The sequence below is a fragment of the Drosophila miranda genome, chromosome 2 (assembly GCF_003369915.1).
Source record: "Drosophila miranda strain MSH22 chromosome 2, D.miranda_PacBio2.1, whole genome shotgun sequence".
NCBI lineage: Eukaryota > Metazoa > Arthropoda > Insecta > Diptera > Drosophilidae > Drosophila > Drosophila miranda.
The window spans coordinates 5,516,273-5,534,807 of record NC_046675.1 but is presented as its reverse complement, the minus strand read 5'-3'; the positions used below and the strand labels follow the sequence as shown (position 1 = coordinate 5,534,807).

The window sequence follows — 18,535 nt, the reverse complement described above, 5'->3', positions numbered from 1 at the left end:
AAGTGAGAGATTCGACTGCATAGATACTTTGATTTTATTATTGTAATTTCTTGGAACACTTTACATTTACAATTAAATTTAAATTTAAATTTATGCGCCACAGATGCGGGGCGATAAACGACGACTACACACACATAAACAATTTGACAGTTTAATTGATTTAGATTTAGAGTTAGATTTATGCACCGCATGCAGATACAGGACCTGTGGATCCTTCCTCTCGTATTTATTTGATATCATTGCAAGGATATAATCGTAGTTCGTAAAGGTACAGTTTTGCATATACAAGTGTACATGTATATGTATGTATTTATGATAGAGATACTCTTTGTGGGTAGGTACTCTACTCGTATTAGGAGCGTTATATAAAGTATAAACAGACAGATCGATTACTCTACTAAATTAGAACATTTATTTGGGCAAAACTTGAGATACTTGGAGAGAAAACAACACTCAACTATACGTAACAACGACGGAGCATCAAATCGAGAGAATCGAGATCCAAATTGAAGTCGATTTCGAAATTGTCCTCCTGCTCGTTCGTGCTCTTCCATTATCAATTAACATTTATATTAGATATCTTTTTTTTCATTATAATTTCACTTGTTGCATTCATCAGTTTTGGCCATGACCACTGCGGCTGGGTCTCTCGGTCAATGGGTCTCAAAGTGGCTTAAAAGCTGGTCTTGCCAAAGATGAAGTTGCCTGGCGCATTCACGTCCTCGGCGGCAAAGTACTCCTTCCACAAGGCGGCGAACTGCTCGCGAGTGACGTCGGTCTGGCCCTGGGCCATCTTACTGAAGGCCTCCTCGCACTCGTTCTTCTCCAGGCCGTAGCTGGAGCAGACCAGCGTGAATTCGGTGACATCGATGCCCCCATCATGGGAGGCATCCTCCAGATCGAACATGAAGTTCATGTAGGCATTCTGCCAGTCCATCACGCTGCTCGGATCCTTGGCGTAGGCGTCCCACATGTTGCACCACTCGTCGACGCTGACCTGAGGAATAGAGATGGAGAGATAGAGAGAGAGGCGGTAGTGGAAGACAAGACGAACCCAGATTGGGTGGGCTAACAGCGTCAGATTTATGCATCCATCCCGCCCCGTGCTGAAAAGCCCATTAGCTGGCCCAGCCGCAGGCGGAGATGGTACATAAAACATCCCATCCCATTGCCTATTAAACGCGTTATGGCTAGTCGGGGGTGGGTGGTCGTTGGGGGACCACTAGGGGGGTGTAATTTATGCCCTCTGGACGGCATCTAGCGATGCGTTATTAACAGTTTCGTGGCTGCCAATACCAAGCACTGGCAATTACCGCAACATCGACCAGCGACCATCGACCATCTACGCCTTGACCAACTTGGCAGCTGTAAGCAGTCCTCCTCCAACTGCAGCTAGTACTCCGCCCATTAATTGCGGTATCTTCGACCAAGCCAAAGCAGCCGTTACGTTTTACCATGTTTTAATACGGCCATAAATAAGCAGACTGACACTGTGTGAGGATTCGACCAATTGTAATGCCAAAACCCCGAAAAGAACTCTAAAAGGCAATCGAACTATATGTATAGCTGCATATTTTGATGTTTATGGCCTATAAGTGGCACGGACTACATTGAAATGGCCAAGTGGGACATGCGTAGATACCTTGGAAAGTATACTTTTTGCAGCTAATTTGAGGGCACATTTCCGTGTCACGTGGTACGTGACACGGCGTGCTCGCCTTCAGAACAATAAATCTTAAGCCGCATAGTCTGCGACTCACAAAGGACATCAACAATAGTTGGCCATATTTGGGCAGCAAAACTCCGTCAAGTCCTTTGGCCACTGGCCAAAACTTTTGTGGCTTTGTTGCATTTGAAGTTATGCTGCCGCTTCCTCATTGGGCCCCACCCCACACCCCACCACACAGTCAAGTTTAGTACTAACACAAAATACCCCTAGCCCGTAACCAGTAACCCGCTTCAATAGAACTAAGCCGAGGTTTTGTTGGTCTGACATTTCAATTTCTGTTCGCTTTGTATCGCGTTGGTTGCGTTGTTGCGGGTTCCCTTGGTCGATGCTGGTATTGAGCGGGGGAGCACGGGGTTTGGGATGGCACAAATAGTGGCAGTGTTCGGGGCTGGATTATAATTTAATTTGCTGCACTCTCTGCACGATTATGCGATGGCATGGCCATTGTGCCGAAAGGGAAACTTGCGACAATTTCCCGAGCCCGTAGCCGATGACAAAGTTTTGTCTTGGTAATGAGAACGTGGCGGCCTGGAAAACTGTGTGCAAGTGAATGGTCTTCTGCAGCCGGAATTGAGATTGCATTTCTCAAATAATTCACAATTCAATTTCCGCTCGTTGGCAGGGAATTTGTTTACCCAGCCACCCACTAGCCGGCACCCAGCTCCCAAATTCCGCACCAATAAAAAGGGAAATTTATGAACAAGTTTTTCTTCTTTTTTTGCTTCGTGTGTCTGCCTGGGCTCCAGACAATGCAAAAAGCGACCGACATTGTAATGTGCTGGCCTATATATGTATGTATCTGTATGAGTGAGTGAGTGTGTGTGTGTGTGTACGTGTGTGTGTAGGTGCTGGACACTTGTCAACTGCTGTCACAATGGCATCGAGAGGCAGGCCATGGATTTCAGCACTTTCGGCACTGACAATGAAGCCAGAGCCATTCAACAAAAACCAGGCAGCTGCAGCACTTGACATGCAGTTGCCTTTCTTTTTTTTCGTTGCCATTGCCACACGAAATTTACAACTCAACAGAGGGGAGGGTAGGGAGCTCTCACCTGTCCATCGTTATCCTTGTCCGCCTTCGATCGGAGACCAGTCCAAATTTCCATCATCAAATCGTACGTCTCCTTGTTCTTTGGGGTGTCCTTAGACCAGCCGCGCAGCTTGCACACGCGCTGAAAATGGCAGAGAAACAATAACCGTCAGTCAGCACCCACTCCCAAATTGAGTTATCAGAAGAGCCACCGAGCCAAACTGTGCATGCAAATCAACAAAAAACATTTGGCCAATTCGGGCATTGTTTTTCCTTTTTGCCCATTGTTGTTTTTGGGGATGTAAGTGCACCGCTCCACACTCGCATTTTTCGCAGAGTTTGCAAGTATTTTCCAAAAAATTTATTCACATTTTTTCGGTTGCTTTTTTATGGGGTATACTCGTACAGTAGTTTCCGTTTTGGCTCGGCAGCGCCGCCGCTCCACTTACCTCGATGGCCATCTCGAAGTCCTTAACGTCGATTTCCCCGCTTTGGTTCACATCTGTTTTTGGGGGGAGGAAGTATTGTCCGCATTGTCGGTATTTTTCGGGCAATTCAGTTGAAAGCAGTGAGCGTAAAGTGCATATAGAAGTAGTCCCGCATTGTTTTGTTTGCGTTTGTTGCCACCCGAGCGAGGATGAACCGAGAACAGAGAACAGAAAAGAGCGATGAACAATATGAGCCTGGCTAAACGGATTTCATGGCAAGCGATGCATCTACCACACAGCTGTGACAAAGTTCCGGCTGCCGCAAGAGTGTGGACACCGCTCGGCCTCGGCATCGGCATCGGTGGAAACATAAACACTATTGCCCGGCCTGCTCGCACTTCCTTCCGGACTGCTGCCACCCCCCACCACCAGTCTCCCCGCATCTCTCTGCCACATTCTACAAACATTTGGCTTTTGGCCATGCGGGCCTGTCATTATCATTTGCAACGGTGTGCAAACGGCCACTTCAATTTCAGTGTCAAGTGTTTAGCGCTTGCGTTTTATGGCTCTCTTTTCTGTCCCTCCCCCTCTCTGTATTCTTTGTTATTTCCGGACCAGCTGGCTGTCAAACGGCGGGTGGGCAAGGAGCCAACGAGCAGGAGGCTTGCATTGTGGCGTTGCCAGCAAGGATAAGCCAGTCCCAGCGTCGAAGGTGAATTAGTCATAATTGAAAAGCACTTAACTTAACCTTTTCCCACAGTCACTGCGGTTGCCGCGCGCACTCCTCGAAAGTTTTCGCTTCTTTTTTTTGGCATTTGCATGCGTTTTAATTCAATTTTAAATTTTGCAAGTTTTGTTTGACTTCTCTGACAAGTTCCAGCCTTTGAAAACGGAATAGAGTGGAGTGCGCTTGGCGCATTCAAATGGAATTCATGTTTTGGGTCATATTACGTATACGCAACGAGGGCTGCCTGCCTGCTTGCCTGCTTGCCTGCCGTCTTGTCTTGTCGGCTTGCCAAATCCGCAAGAAGATGTCGCCGAAACGGAATGGCATGCTAATATATGTCATTCGTATTATGAGTGTCCCAAAGGATAATAACTGAAATCCTTTTCCATTTCCCATTTCCCATTCCTGACAGCAGTCAATAGACTTGTGTGTGTGTGTGTGGGTGTGTGTGATGTATTTGACCCATTTAACAATCCCCCATTAAAGAACTCTGAAACAAATCGAGTGCAATCTAATCAAAGTTTTTCTGTGCGATACGAAAGCGGAATTTCTCCTTTCGATTTGGCCAATAACTCTCCCGCACACCCACACACCGACATCGATTGCTGTGGTTTCTCTTGAGAAACTCCATGCTGGTGCCCCCATCATCGGCCATTCATCATTCTGGCACGCATACGACCCTTGTACGAGTACTCACCAAAGAACACGTTGAACAGGAACAGAAGCTTCTTCTTGCGGAAATCGGAGATCGACATTATTCTGGTTGTTGTTCAAATTGTTGTTATTTTATTTAGTGCGCTTTTATTGGCTGTACGCTGCTGTGGCTGATGCTGCTGTTGCTATTATCCTTGCTCCTCGCTAAACGGAAATGGGGAAACTGCAACGACAACAATGGATAAAATAGCAATACTCAATTATATGGGGAGAGCCAGAGGCAGTTGCAGCGCTTGGCAAATATAATCAAATATGGAAATGAAGTGTATTTCGTAGTGAGACAGCTTTTCGAATTTCAGGCGCTCTCAATTGCGGGCTGGCTGTGCCAAGGAAGAGGTCGTATCGTAAAATTAGCAGTCATGGCCAGGAGGAAGCTGGTAAAGAGCCAAAACCAGAACGGATTGGGTCTGCTCTAGTTGACTGGCTTTGTTTATGGGAACTAATTCAGCCAAAGGAAATAAAACAAGACTGCCTAAGAATGCAAAAAGAAAAGGAGCTTCGCGTAATGCAAACGCATCCTGGCGATGCGGGAACGAGGCAGGGCAAGGGGGCTTGAGCCAAATGTGACACAAATGCAGGCAATGGCTTTAGCTGAGGCAGCCTGCTTCTTGCTCCCTTTGTGTGTGCGAGAGCTGCTTGGCTCATTTAACCTTCAATCAAAAGCACACCGAGGGCAGGGCGGCCACAGGGGAACCCTGAGCGGAAGCAGCCTGGCAAGAGGCAGGGGTAGGTGCAGGGGCACGGGGCCATGTGCTAAATTAAACAAAACTACGAGAGTAAGAGCATACGAGAGCATATATGGCGGAATTCACTGGCATCAGGTTGCCAGGCCATGCCATGAGCCATCCGCAGCAAATCATCAAAAGGCATGGTCATTGCCATTCCTCCTGAAAGCCCTCGTGTTTGCTTAACTGCCATTAAGCGGCATGGATGGTCGGGGCGTGGCACCAGGGCGTGGCCAGGGCCCATCGCAATATTTACTTTAGTTTTACTTTCGGGGACGGTGGCTCTCATCTCATCCCATCTCCCATGCTGCCTGCCCTGCCATTTAATTCATCTCGTCTCGGAAAGGCAAAGGCAGTCAGAGCATAATTCCACAACAGACGGAAATTGCAGCAGGGTTGTCGAGTGGAATGCAATGAACATGACAACGACAACGACAACGACAACTACAACGACAACGACCAAACCGTTGGCCAAGTAATGCCGATGGCCGATGGCTGATGGCTGATGGCTGCTGGTGCCGGCAGCAAAGCATTCGCAATGTGCTGGCTGCTGCCCCTTTTGTTTTGTTTAGTTTTAGAAAATGCACTTTGCCTTGGAAATAAAATTAAATGGAATATCTCCGCGTCGCAAATTTGATATGCTCATGAGCGTAAAATGGGAAAAATGCTTTCAACTCGTAGAATGCTTTTGGTCAGCTGCAGGTAAGCGGTTTGCCACTCACTAAAGCTAATATTGGCTGAGTTGGCTGAAAAGGCAAGGATCATAGCAGCCAAAGCACCTGCAGGTACCTAAGGATGTTGACTTTATCGCTTACAGACCATCAAGATGCGGATAAATTTTGTTAAGAGGCTTGTACGTTTTCACTTTTCATAATTGGGTAATGGAAGATGAGGGGGATTCTCATCATAAGTGTTTGATTTAAAGTGGAGACTGCTCTAAGCAGCTAGCTTAAATATATTCAAATAGCTTAAATTTGCAGTCAAGTGTCTCAATGCGGGCAAAAACATACAAATTCCCTGACATACGGCATACATTTACACATTATTCCGAAAGAATAAATAATCGCTTGATAATGAAATATATTAATAATTAATATTGTATAATTATGTTGCACACAATGTTGCTTTTAGTGTCACCTTCATATTGCATTTTACACACGTACACGCACAGGACATGCCGCACAAACACTCTCACCCACATCCATATCCGACTGTCACAGTTCATTAATTTTCTACGTGCGCGTCAATTAACATCACGTGGAATCGCACAGAGGGAGTGGAAAGCAGAAATGAATAAAAAATACATATTGGTAGCCTGTACAAAAAATATACAGATCTCAACTTACTAAGAGCCTGGCAAACACAGCAACAAATGTGAAATTCAATTTGGCGCGCTTTTCATTTCATTTCGATTTGCAATTGCTTTTCGGCTGTCAGGCTGTCTGCCACGTGCTATAAGACCTATAAGACTGCCTGCTCGACAGGACGAATACGTAATTTAAGCCAATGAATCGCCTTTAATTCGAAAGTGGAAAGTTGCAAATGCAATGGATTTTAAAGCCTTTCAATAGCCTGACGCCAGTATTGTTTATCTGCGAAATTAATAATTAAATATGCGCACAAATTGAATTCGGCGGAAAGCAGATTACGCATACGCTCTGTTCCACCGCTGTTTGCCGTTGTGGCATTTGCATTCTGTGAAGTTCGTGCTGCCATCTCCCCGAACCACCCCGCCCCGCTCCTTTAATTACCAATACTCATGCGCCAATGCATAAAAACCAAACGTTGCCAGCCACAAATGGTGCCTGGCTTTCGTGGCACGAGGCAACCACATTAACCAACATCGCTGAACGGTCGTTAATTAGTTGCTCTTAGAGTTTCCCTTTCCTTCCCCTTCCCCTTTCTTCTCGAGATGTGTTTCTAATAAACTCAATATGGCAGCGCCTCGCTTATTTTTTATGGGCCATCTCCGCATAAATATCCATCAGCAAAGTTATAAATTTCAATATATGAAGACATCAACATTTTAATTGCTGTTTTAGTGGCCTGTGAGCTATGGAATGGGCGATTTGATTTGATTCCAAAATTTATTGAGAAAATCGAATTAGACAGAGCGGTCTTGAGGCCCAATTTAATTTGCATAAACCCAATTTTGGTTGGCTCTGCAGAATCCATAAACACACAGAACGCATACGGCGACAAATTGGCAATAAATCAGGAGGGATTGCATTCTTGATGACAATTGGAAAAAATATCACCTGCTGAAAAGTATGCTACAATCGAGCTGAGCAAATATTGACCAATTTTTCATACAATTTTTAAATTGTTTTGTTTGTTTTTTGATTGCAAATCGAATGTTCTCCTCCCATGGGGAAAAGAGTTTTGCTCCTCTGATATCTAAAATATCAATTCTAACATTGATTGACAGGCCTTCAGACAATCGGAAAACTTTAAGTTGTTTAATCCCCCACTGGCCCCATTGACCAAATGACCCAATCGCCAATCGGCAATGGGCAGTCTCAGCCGCTGTTCAATTCCCAGTGGCAGTCCCAGTCCGGGTATGGATTCTTTCTCCGTTCCGTTCCGTTCCGCTTTGAGTGCGGGGCAGTGGCACAGTTTTTTCAACGGTCACTAATTACTTTTGCGCTGCCGTAAATTTGCGCAACCAATTTAAAATAATAGACAATGCAAAGCGGCGTTGTCGCTCGCTCTTTATCTGCTGATGCAGCTCCATGGGCGAACCGCAAACTGCAAGCGGAGCACCAGGTTTTCTGCTTTTGTTGCACTGTCCGTCCGCGTGCGGGTCCGGCCAGCCAGTAATTTCGTGTAATTTGCATTAATTTACATTTAATTTACTCTACTGGGCCGCAACTGGAACAGCGCCTACGAAGGAGAAGGAAGACAATGCGCGGCCTAAGGCCAGCGACGCATGCCGCCTGACCAAACAACAAGCGCACGGGCAGGACGACGCGGACGACGCGGACGACGAGGACGAGGATCCTTCGAGGACGAATCTGTCTGGTGTTGGCACATTGCGCTATTATTTTTTGTTTCTTCTCCCTCTGGGCAAAAACTTTATGAGAAACTTGTGGCCGAGCGAGCAGCACTTTCAAATGAATTCATTATGGCAGCAGCGAAAAGGTGGAGAAGTACAAAATTTTCTTTTACTTGTCCGGGTCCGTGTCCGTGTCCGTCCCCTCTTGTACTGCTACCGTTACCGTAACCGTTACCGTTCCTTTAGAAACTATCTGCCCACTTAGCCAAGAGCACAACTCAAGGAAAACTGGGCCTCTGGTTCCTGTTCTCCACCCACTTGCTCTTATTCTTTGGGGCACTCGTGCTCGTTACTTTTGGCTTGTTCTTGTTCTTGCGCTCGCTTGTTCTTTTGTCGGTTTTGAAATTTGTTCTTCAAAAATTTTGAGGTGTTATTTTTTGTTTTGTTTTTTTAACGGAAACTCTCAGCACAAATACACGGGCACAGGCACACGGGCTACACCAACATTAACACTCCAGCGAAGTAGCAGCTCCAACTGCATCCGCTGCACCTGCACCACTCACACAACGAAAGAGTCGAATGTTTCACTTTACCGTTTGACTGCAATTTGTGGCTTCCACTCTCTGGGCTCTGGACTCTGGGCTCTGGGCTCGTGTGCTCGGCAACGCGGTTCGCCGTTCTGTGATGCTCGCTCGGGCCGAGCCAGCGGCTTTTATACTCGCAAGCGAGCGCCCAGCCAGCCAGCCAACAGCAGCCAGTCCGTGTCCATGGCGTCGACGTCGACGTCGGCTTTGGCGTTGGCATCGCTGTTGCATGGAGTACTTCGTGGCAGCCGCCGACGACGTCGTCGTCGTCATAGTAGTAGCTCTGGGTGCTTTTTGTCATCGTGCGCTTTATCTTATCGCAGCGTCGTCGCCGCTGCTGTTGCTGTCGCTGCCGGCGTCCGCTCCGCTGAGAGTGTATCTGTGTGCAGTTTATTTTATTTTTTGGCCACCACGTGCACTGTTACGGCCTCAGCATCAGCATGCGGCATATTTGGTCATGGGTTTGTTTTGAGATTTAACACTCACAGAAAACTTCCCGCTGAGATTTCTTGTAGAATCTTCTTGGGGCTACAAAGTAGTGGAAAGATGGGGCACTTAATTGGAGAGACAGAGAGATAATTGCACTTTCATTATCGCTGCACAAAGTCTGTTGCGTTTTGTAAACTTAAGTGGTCTCTTTTAAGCAAAAATATACAGCAAATGTCTATTGATATTTTAGAATTCATTGTCCAAAATGCGTGTGTCTTTGGGTAGGCTTACAATAATTGATTACTTGAAGAAGGATGATGAATGCCTTTGATGAAAGAAGGAATGAACGAGTTGATTGATGGACACACGCTTTGCAGGAGAAATCAATTCACTTTAACAATATAAATTTCACCCGCAAATAAAGACCATTCCAGAAGCAGTCTCCGCATTCCATTCCATGATTCCTCACAGAAAACCATTGCATACTTCAGGGCAACTTTCCAAATATCGCCTAGAAACTTCTCGCAGTGCAACACAACATAACAAATCAAAAATGTGCAAATGTTCTGGACAAAATTTTAGCATAGCCTTGACACACAGACAATAAGCACACACACAAACGAACATATAGCTCCCTCTGCTAAAGTAAATTTTGGGCAGCAGCTACAGGATGCATCGGTGCCACTTGGCAGCATAATTTTTGGTGGCGCACTCAATCTTGTCCAAGATGGGAGACCACCAACCGGGCAGGCAGGCAGGCAGGCTGGCAGGCAGCGCCAAGAAAGAACATTTAAGCAGAGCAATTTCCCGCCTGTCTCCTTTGCTTTTAATTACACAAAACACACATACACATGCACGTGCCCGCAGAGCAGAGCAGAGCAGAGCAGAGCAGAGCTCATGTATTTCAGCTGTTAATTGTCAAGTTTTGGCTGAAATGTCGCTGCCAATTTATCAGGCGACTCAAGACCAGTCCGGCTCTGCTCTCCCGCCTTGCCCAGCCCATGCTGAGCCGTGTCGTATCCCAGTAGGCGGTCGGTCGGACACGGCACGGTCACTCGGTCAGAATGTTCCACTTTCATGGTGTTCCACAACAACAGCAACAGCTGCTTCTGCTTCTGCTGCTGCTGCTGCCTATTGCAGATGACCGTTTTACCAATGTTTCGTTCCAGTTGGGGCCACATCCATATCCCTGTGCGATTCTTGCAGTGTGCGTGAGTCTGTGTGTGTGTGAGCATCAGTGCTTGCACGAGTGTATGTGTGCGACGCGACGGTGCGTGTTGGAGTAGGCAAATGTTTAAATTTCTTTTTACCTGTTTGCATCTCAAGTGGCCAAAGGCGGTACAGGCCAGCTTTCCGTGTGTGGGTGTGCGTGTGCGTGTGTGTGTGTGTGTGAGAGAGAGGAAACGGAAGCCCCGGCATTGACACAGTTTGAAATTTACATGGGCCCTGGCTGAAGACCAACTCAAATCTTGAATGCCTTCTAGCGTTTGGCCCCATTTCTCAGCGTTTAGCTGTCCACCTATTTCATGTTGTATTTTTTGTTTTTTTTTTGGTTTTCCATTTTCCATTTCTTGTCTCTTCTTCATTTTCTCTCCGCTCTTGGCCTGCCTGCCGCATAAGTGCTGCCACTAAGCGTTCCGTTGTGGCTAACACACGAGTGGGTGGGGACGCCGCGAGGAGAGGGGGATGTACGATGTACACACGTTAACCTGGCACACGGCAACGGCGCATTATTTGAAGGCAGGGCCACCTGTCCACCCACCCGCCTCCCCAATACACCTGCCCACAGCTGCAACTGCTGCTCCTGTGGCTCCCTCTCGTCGGTGGTCGCCTTTGTGCGGAGGACGTTCCGTGCCAGCCACACACTCGTCGTCGCCTGCCTGCCTCGGCAATGGCAATGGCAATGGCAATGGCAACTTGATTAGACCAACATGAAATTAAGTAATTTTGCTGTATTGTTTAGTGTTTCTTCTCGGCAACCAACAGCAACGGCAATAGCAACAGCATTGCCAGGCTCTTCCACTGGCAGGACCACAATGGGAACCGAGAACAATGCGAGTCTCGAGTCTCGAGTCCCGAGTCTGGGCCAACTAGGAGTAGCAGCGCAGCTCACAAAAGAGAACAGAACCACCGAACAAACCGAAATTAATGAAAATATTTTTATCTCAGCTGCGAATGAGTCGCCGAATTCGGATATTTATATTCCTTAGAACTTAATAAATCATATCTGCAGCAGTACTTTATAGTAATGGAATAAGTTTTGGAATACAAAGCGAAACATTGCATCTAAATTTCAAAAGATAAAATGCATTCCTTATGTGGAGCTTGAGCTCAATTATATTTTCCTCTTCTATCGTATTTCCCATTATACTCGGATAATGCCCATCTGGTTATTTATTCTCATTTAGAATAATCCGAAACGGAACACTTATGCCATGAATTCTCAAATCGCCCCAAATGGCGGGCAAAACAATTAGAGGAAATTTCATTTAATCCGCACAAAAATGAACTCGTTTTGAATTTAAATTTCACTTTGGATGGAAAAACTGTAGTACAATTCGTCGACCAGTTCTAATTTCCATATTCGCTTTCCCCTTGAACAAGTACATCCATGGAAGAGGACCATCCCAGAGCCAGAGTCAAAGCAGGAGCCAGAGCCACAGCCACAGCCAGATGCAACTGCTGGCTCTGGCTCTGGCTCTCCTCTGGTTCTGAGGCAGTTGTGGCGTTGCAAATTGCGGCACTCTGGGCGGGTTAGGTGAGTAAACCGTTAACTCTTCAACGCCCCCCTTTATTGTTTTGCCTGGACCTGGACGCGGCCCCGGACCTGTCCCTGTCCCTGTCCCAGTCCCTGCCCCTAAGCTGCTCCTGCCTTCCTTGAGCGTGGGATTAAATCAGCTTGCCCCTAAAAATAACGCAAGCTTGTCATGCATGGCAGTGGCAGCACCAGCACCAGCACCCGGTGGCATGGCTGCGAGAGTTTCCCTCTTGGTGGGCGTGGCGTGGCACGGCGCTTCTCTGTGTAATTTACTATTATTTTTTAAGCACTTCCCCTTTATGCACCGTGTGCTACATACAAACAATTTTATTGTTTGTTTCATTTGGCATTTTGTTTGTTAGCAGTCTTCTGCTTCTCTCCTGTGTCTCCTCCGCCACTGTGGAGGTGGCGCGATGGCGGGGGACCGCAGTAGCACGTGAGAAATTACACATGTCCCCCGAAATGTTTTCAACATGTCTGCCATGCAATTGCATCCCCCCAGCTCCAGCTCCAGTCCCAGAAGCAACAAAAAATATCTGCATCTGCATCTGCACCCGTATCCGTGTCCGTATCCGTATCTCTGACTATTTGTTTGTCTTCTCATTTTGTTGTTTGTTCTTTCTCTCTCTCTCTCTGTGTTTTTCTTTTGCTGCATGTTTTGTGTGTTGGCTGCCAGATTTATGCTTTGGCAAACGGAATTTGTCTCGTGTACTTTAGTCGAAACCAAAGCCATCCCCAGCATCCCATCCCCCATCCCCCATCCCCCGTCCAATCCGAATCCGATCCGAATAAGAAATTGATGACCCGAGATATGCGCTGCAGTTGCAGATTTTCCCCAGGCCAAATTGAATTTACCGTTGGAGGGTTGGCTGGTGGAAACGCTTGCGTAATTATTTCCACGTACTTTGAGGGTCATTTCGGAATTATTACATTTTCCCATCCACCCACAAAACAAAGGCCTTACCTAATGCTCCGGTTTTGGCTTTGGCTTTGGCTTGGGATTGGGCTTGGGCTTTCCTCGCTTTTGAGCCCATAAAATGAATTTTAATTTGACCTGCCACCTGCCAGTCCACGGTGCCCCGGGCCTAACATGACCTTCCCAAAAACATGCAGAACACTTTTTGTGTGTTTACAACCCGGAAACATTGCAAACAAAATACTAAATAAGAAATTAGAAATCTGCGTACTCCCCGACCAACAAATACTCTGTAAAAGGCAATGCAAGTGCAAATAATTCTTTAGCCATGAATGTCACACAATATTTGTGGATATAATAGTCTTATCTTCAGTAAAATATTCATCAGTTGTTTTCTATGCAAATAATCGTGGGGGAGAACTGCAAGATACTCAACTTTTTATCTCAAAGATAGCCGGATTAACAAACACTTAAAATCTACAAGAAAAAACCTTCAAGGTCTCCTACTTGAGGAATCATTTGAAAGCGGTTTCTGACCCAATAATTATAGTGTATCTGTTGTAGCTAGAGGTGTTTCCTCTCTGATTCCAACCCAATACAGATACAGATACAGATACAGATGCAGATACATATGCAATCACATATGCAAAATAAATACCAGACCAAACGGATGGTATAATAACAATTATTGCCTCGCCCGGACCCAATTTCAGAATCCTCTTTTGGCTTGGTCTCCGACACCACACAGTGCTTTCCCTTTCTCTTTTCCTTTTTCCGCTCCAGGATGGACGGGGGCGAAAGGACAGCGGAAGCTGAAAATTTTCATTGATTTTGGCAACGGCAACGGCAACGGCAGCGGCAACTGGCGACGGAAGCCATGAAAAAGCCACCAGTCAGCAGAGTGCCAGTCGGCAGTAGGCCGTCAGCAGTAGGCAGTGGCCCAAAAATGTTGGTAGGCCAGTCCAGGCCAGGCCACTTGACTGGTAATTTATATCTTCGGCGACCTCGTGTATGCGATAGGAGGGGGCAAAGGATGGGTGCTGACTCTGGTAATGTGTGAGGTCTAGGCTAAGGTTATGACATGCCCCAGCCACAGCCAAAACATTGCCAGGAAATTTGTATAAACAACAATGAATATCTGACTGTTTTTTTTTCAGAATTGCCGCATTTGTATCTGCGACTGCGTCACTTTCACCGCAAAATGTTTGCCAGATAGCGGGAAACATTTGCCAAAAAGAGCTCAACGACTGATCTCCGATAAGGCGAAGGGGGTTTGTTTCTTATCAACGTGTAGTGAAGACGTCAGCATAGAGCACAGTCCCCAGTCAGAAGCTGCTGCTGGTGCGTTCTGAGGGTACGGGTAGGTAGCCCTAATTGGAAATTCAAATTTCATTCAATTGCCTTGGCATCTGACAGGCCTCGGCCTCGGCCCCGGTCCCGGTCCCTGCCGCTGCCGCTGCCCCATGCAAAGTGCAATTAGCAATTGTTCCCCAACTGGGGAGACGGCAGTCTCGTCAGTTATTATTTTTCTTCGCGGCTTGCATCTTTCTACTCGTATTTATACGAGCATTAGGTAATTACGTTTATCCGACTGTGCCACATCTCTATCTGCGACTGCCTGCCTGCACTGCGGCATCAGCAACAGCAGCAACAGCAGCAGCAGCAGCAGCAGCACCTCCAACAGCAAACAGAAAACAGAGACTCATGACATAATTTTGGTATTTAATGTTTTCTTCACTTTTGATTAGACAATCTCTTTGGGAAGGAAAAAGGCACCACACCAGTTTGTGATCGGTGTGAATGCTGCACCGCATTCGACGGGTTCAATCGAGTTCAAGGCATTTAAATGTTCAGCCAAATAATTTGCAACTTGACAAGCATATATCTCGCACATTCGCATGCCCCATCCATGTACCGGTGTAGGCAGTTGTGGTGCGACTTGCAACAATTTCGCATCAGGCGGCACATGGAAACCACAAATTTTGCGCCACATAAAAAAGAAACACAGATAAACCAACAGAAAAGCCAACAAACAAGAAACCGCAACTTCCAGACAATATAATTTTTCTTTTTGTTTTTGTTTTGGTTTTGTTTTGCTTTTTTCCGCCAGCAACGTTCAAGCCAACTAATTGCTATTAATAAAACAGAAAAAAAGCAGCCAAAAGAAGCGGCGGCGGTGGCGGTGGCGGCAGCAGGTGAGACGCTATTAGGGGACGTCTTGGGTGGGCGCTGCATGGAGGAAAGCTTGGGCTTGGGCCGATCGGAATGGCTAAAAGTCGTCCGTCTGCAGCCGATGATACACTACACAATGGGCCCTTGCTCTTGTTAGCCCAAACTGTGTGGGGCTGGCTGGTGGAAAGTTCGGCAAGCCGCATCGAATCCCATTGTCTGGCGAGGAAAGCTGGTCGGCCAAATGGGAGCTGAGCTCATCTGTGATTACTGTTTTGTGGGGCTTCCCACACCTGTTGATCGGCGGTCCCCGAATTCCACTGTGAAAACGACCGCACGACCCAAACGGTGGCCGCATCGCCTCTCCGGCAAAACCAATATGTACATAAAAATTCAAAATTTACTGCACTTCAAGCAGCTAATTGTTTGAGGTTGCTTACAATTAAACACGCGCAAATGCCAAACAAAGCAGACACTAAGGATTTACTAGATACCAAGAGAAGACCGAATCCGTAACACTCTTTGCAAGTGAGGCATAGATCTGTGGGTGCCCATTGCAGTTACATCATGAATATTTGAAAGTCGAATCCCCCTGAAATGTTCCCAGACCCGCATGACAGCAGGTAGATTAACCCTTTGTCATCCAGCAGGAACATTAGTCTTAAAACGCTGTGAAGTTAATTATAGTCACTGATTATGTCATTTATTAGGCAAACATCTGGAACTGTTGTCTAACTTCAGGTAACAATTAAATAGAAATGTGTAAGAGCATTGACTAGACAGTATTGCCACTCTGCATGAGGCTCTTTTTGTTTGACAAAGCCAAGCAAAACACTTGGCACTATGCTGGGGCGGATTGCATGTGGCATGTGGCATGTGGAATGCCATTGCCATTGCCATTGCCACTGTCAGTGGCAACGGCGGTAAGCATAAACTTGGATATACAGGAAACGGCAACAGCAACAGCCCAGGCTGCAGCAGCACCACCAACACCAGTAGATAAATTTGAGCACCATCCGAAGCGGCAGCATCAGCAGCTTGGAAACGTGCGAGTCAAGTATACAACACAGCAGCTGCTGGGCAACCACTTGAGGCAGACACTTTCGTTTTCATCTGATCGTCAGTCGGGTGGAAAGCGCCTGTTGCCACTGCCCCATACCACTGCCACTGGCACTGACGTTCGTTGGTAATGTAATGCGCGCATCTTTAAGATACGCCACAATGTAGTTGCTGATGTTGCTGCTGCTGCTGGCATGCAAATGCAGCAGCCTGATATCGATCAGCTGTGACGCAGCAGTGAAGTGTTGTCCAACTATCCAACCATTTGTCTAATTGTTGAGTTTCTCGAACTCCAGCTGAGAGCATCCGCTGGCTGGCCAGCAGCTGATTGCCGATCGCCGGCCACATCTTGCTGCAATGATGCAATTGCAATTGAATAACATCAGAAGAGAGGCGGCAGCCGCAGCAGCAACAGCAACAGCGGCAGTAGAGAAATTGCAGCCCATGCACCACTCAGCAGCATTCAAGGTCCCGAACTTCGATTTCTCCCAGAGATCGATCTACGTGCCCACTTTGTCTGGCTTGACTAATTTGTCCGTCCGTTGCCGTTGCCGAGGCCTGGCTCTGACCCGCAACGCTTCCGTCGATTGTCATCGCATTGGAGTACATGCGTAAAATTGTATTTTATTTCAATTAAATCTGTTTGTATATTTCAATTTTTTGCGCAGTTTCGCTGGAAAGTTCCGTTCCCACAAGACACGGAGCGGGAGCGAGGAACTTTTCTTCAAGTTGTCTTGATTTTTGGGTTGGATTGGGCAAGCGATTTCAGATTTCAGATTTTTTTTATTTTCTTTTGATTATCCGGCGGCGTCAGTCAGCAAACTTCGTTCGTCATCGTCAACCCAGTACGTGTACAACACGGCGCCTGTTAATTGAACAGCAATAACAACAACAACAACCAACATTGGGCAAATGCCAACGCCCACCACCACCACAAATTGACAGGCTGCTGGCCAAGAGCAGCTCGCCAGCCAGCGTCTTGGCTTAAATGATCAATCGGCTGCACAAACAAACTTCCCCCTGCTGTTGATGTGGCTGCTGCTACTGCTGCTGCTAGTGCAGTTATGTTGTTGGTGTTGCCGATGTTGCATTAACAACTTCCCCATTGGCTTTGTGTTGGTTTTTCTGCTGGGGCTGTGGCTGTGGCAGTTGCACCAACAAGCAACATGACTTATGGGTTTGTGCATCAACACGGAATTCAAGACGGTCGCTGCTGCTGCTGTTGCTGCTGTTGCTGCTGCTGCTGCTGCTGCTGCTGCCTTCATCGCGTAATGAAAACGAAAGTAACTCGCACTCACTCACCTGGCTATGGCTATGGCTATGGGATGCTCGCTCTCTCTCCCTCACTCATTCTCACTCACTCACTGGCACTCGGCACGCTGGGCAGCCAGCCGCACGCCGCATCATTCACAGTCGACGGGAGGAAGCCATATCGCCATATTAGTCGCATATTTTAAGTTAATCGCAATTAAACTAATCACTTGACATCTTACATTGAAGCAGGCGTTGAATAGTTGCTTGCTAATCACTTACTAAAATGGCGCACATAGCCATGATCGGGGTAGGGACAAAAAATGTACTCGAAATGCCACAATGACATACATGTATTGTGGCATTCGTCCCCGCAAGTAATGCACGGTAAGCAGAGTGAAACAGATCAGGTTCAGGTCCTATATGTAACAGCAGCAGAAATATTGATCGACTTACTATAATATAAGAACACCTCAACGAACTCGGTTCGCATTTAAATGAGGTTTACATATAATTGGCTGAAGGGTAATTTCTCTCGACTCGTAAACAACATGACGAATGTTAAGTTGACCAAGACTGTGCCCTTATCTAACAATCGCGTATATCCATTAGGCTTATTCTAATATTGAGATGCAATTCCAATTCAAATTCATCAATATTTAGCGCACATTGCCCCCCATCTCGTATGCATACCTAAGCAGATATGACAAAATGCCAAATGCGACCTCATTTTTTTCAAATTATACTTATCACAACATTTCCACTACTGCTTCTCCACATCCACGCCCACAGAAAAAGCTTTTTCTCCGCTGTGAATGATATCCGAGTGTCGGGCCAGGCCAACTTACCCTTTTTCAATCTCGACTAACCATCATCTATGTGGTTGGTGCCCCTCTCCGATCTGCACCGCGCACCGCACCGCACCGCTGCCTTTTCACTTTCGTTGGCTTCGCCTTTGTTGTAACTGGCGGGGGCATGCAACACTACAGCGATGCTCGCTGCCAGCGCCGACTGCGCAGCA

At 46.8% G+C, this 18,535-nt stretch overlaps 1 protein-coding gene across 1 annotated transcript; it reads right to left on the bottom strand.

The window, feature by feature from the left end:
• Positions 1-178: 178 nt before the first annotated feature.
• Positions 179-9,033, bottom strand: LOC108157652 (calexcitin-2). Its single transcript, XM_017289803.2, has 5 exons — positions 8,942-9,033; positions 4,612-4,791; positions 3,209-3,261; positions 2,782-2,901; positions 179-997 (listed from the first exon to the last, which is right to left on the bottom strand). The coding sequence occupies exons 2-5, from the start codon at positions 4,667-4,669 to the stop codon at positions 674-676; spliced, it is 555 nt and encodes a 184-aa protein (XP_017145292.1). The 5' UTR covers positions 4,670-4,791; positions 8,942-9,033; the 3' UTR covers positions 179-673.
• Positions 9,034-18,535: the final 9,502 nt, after the last annotated feature.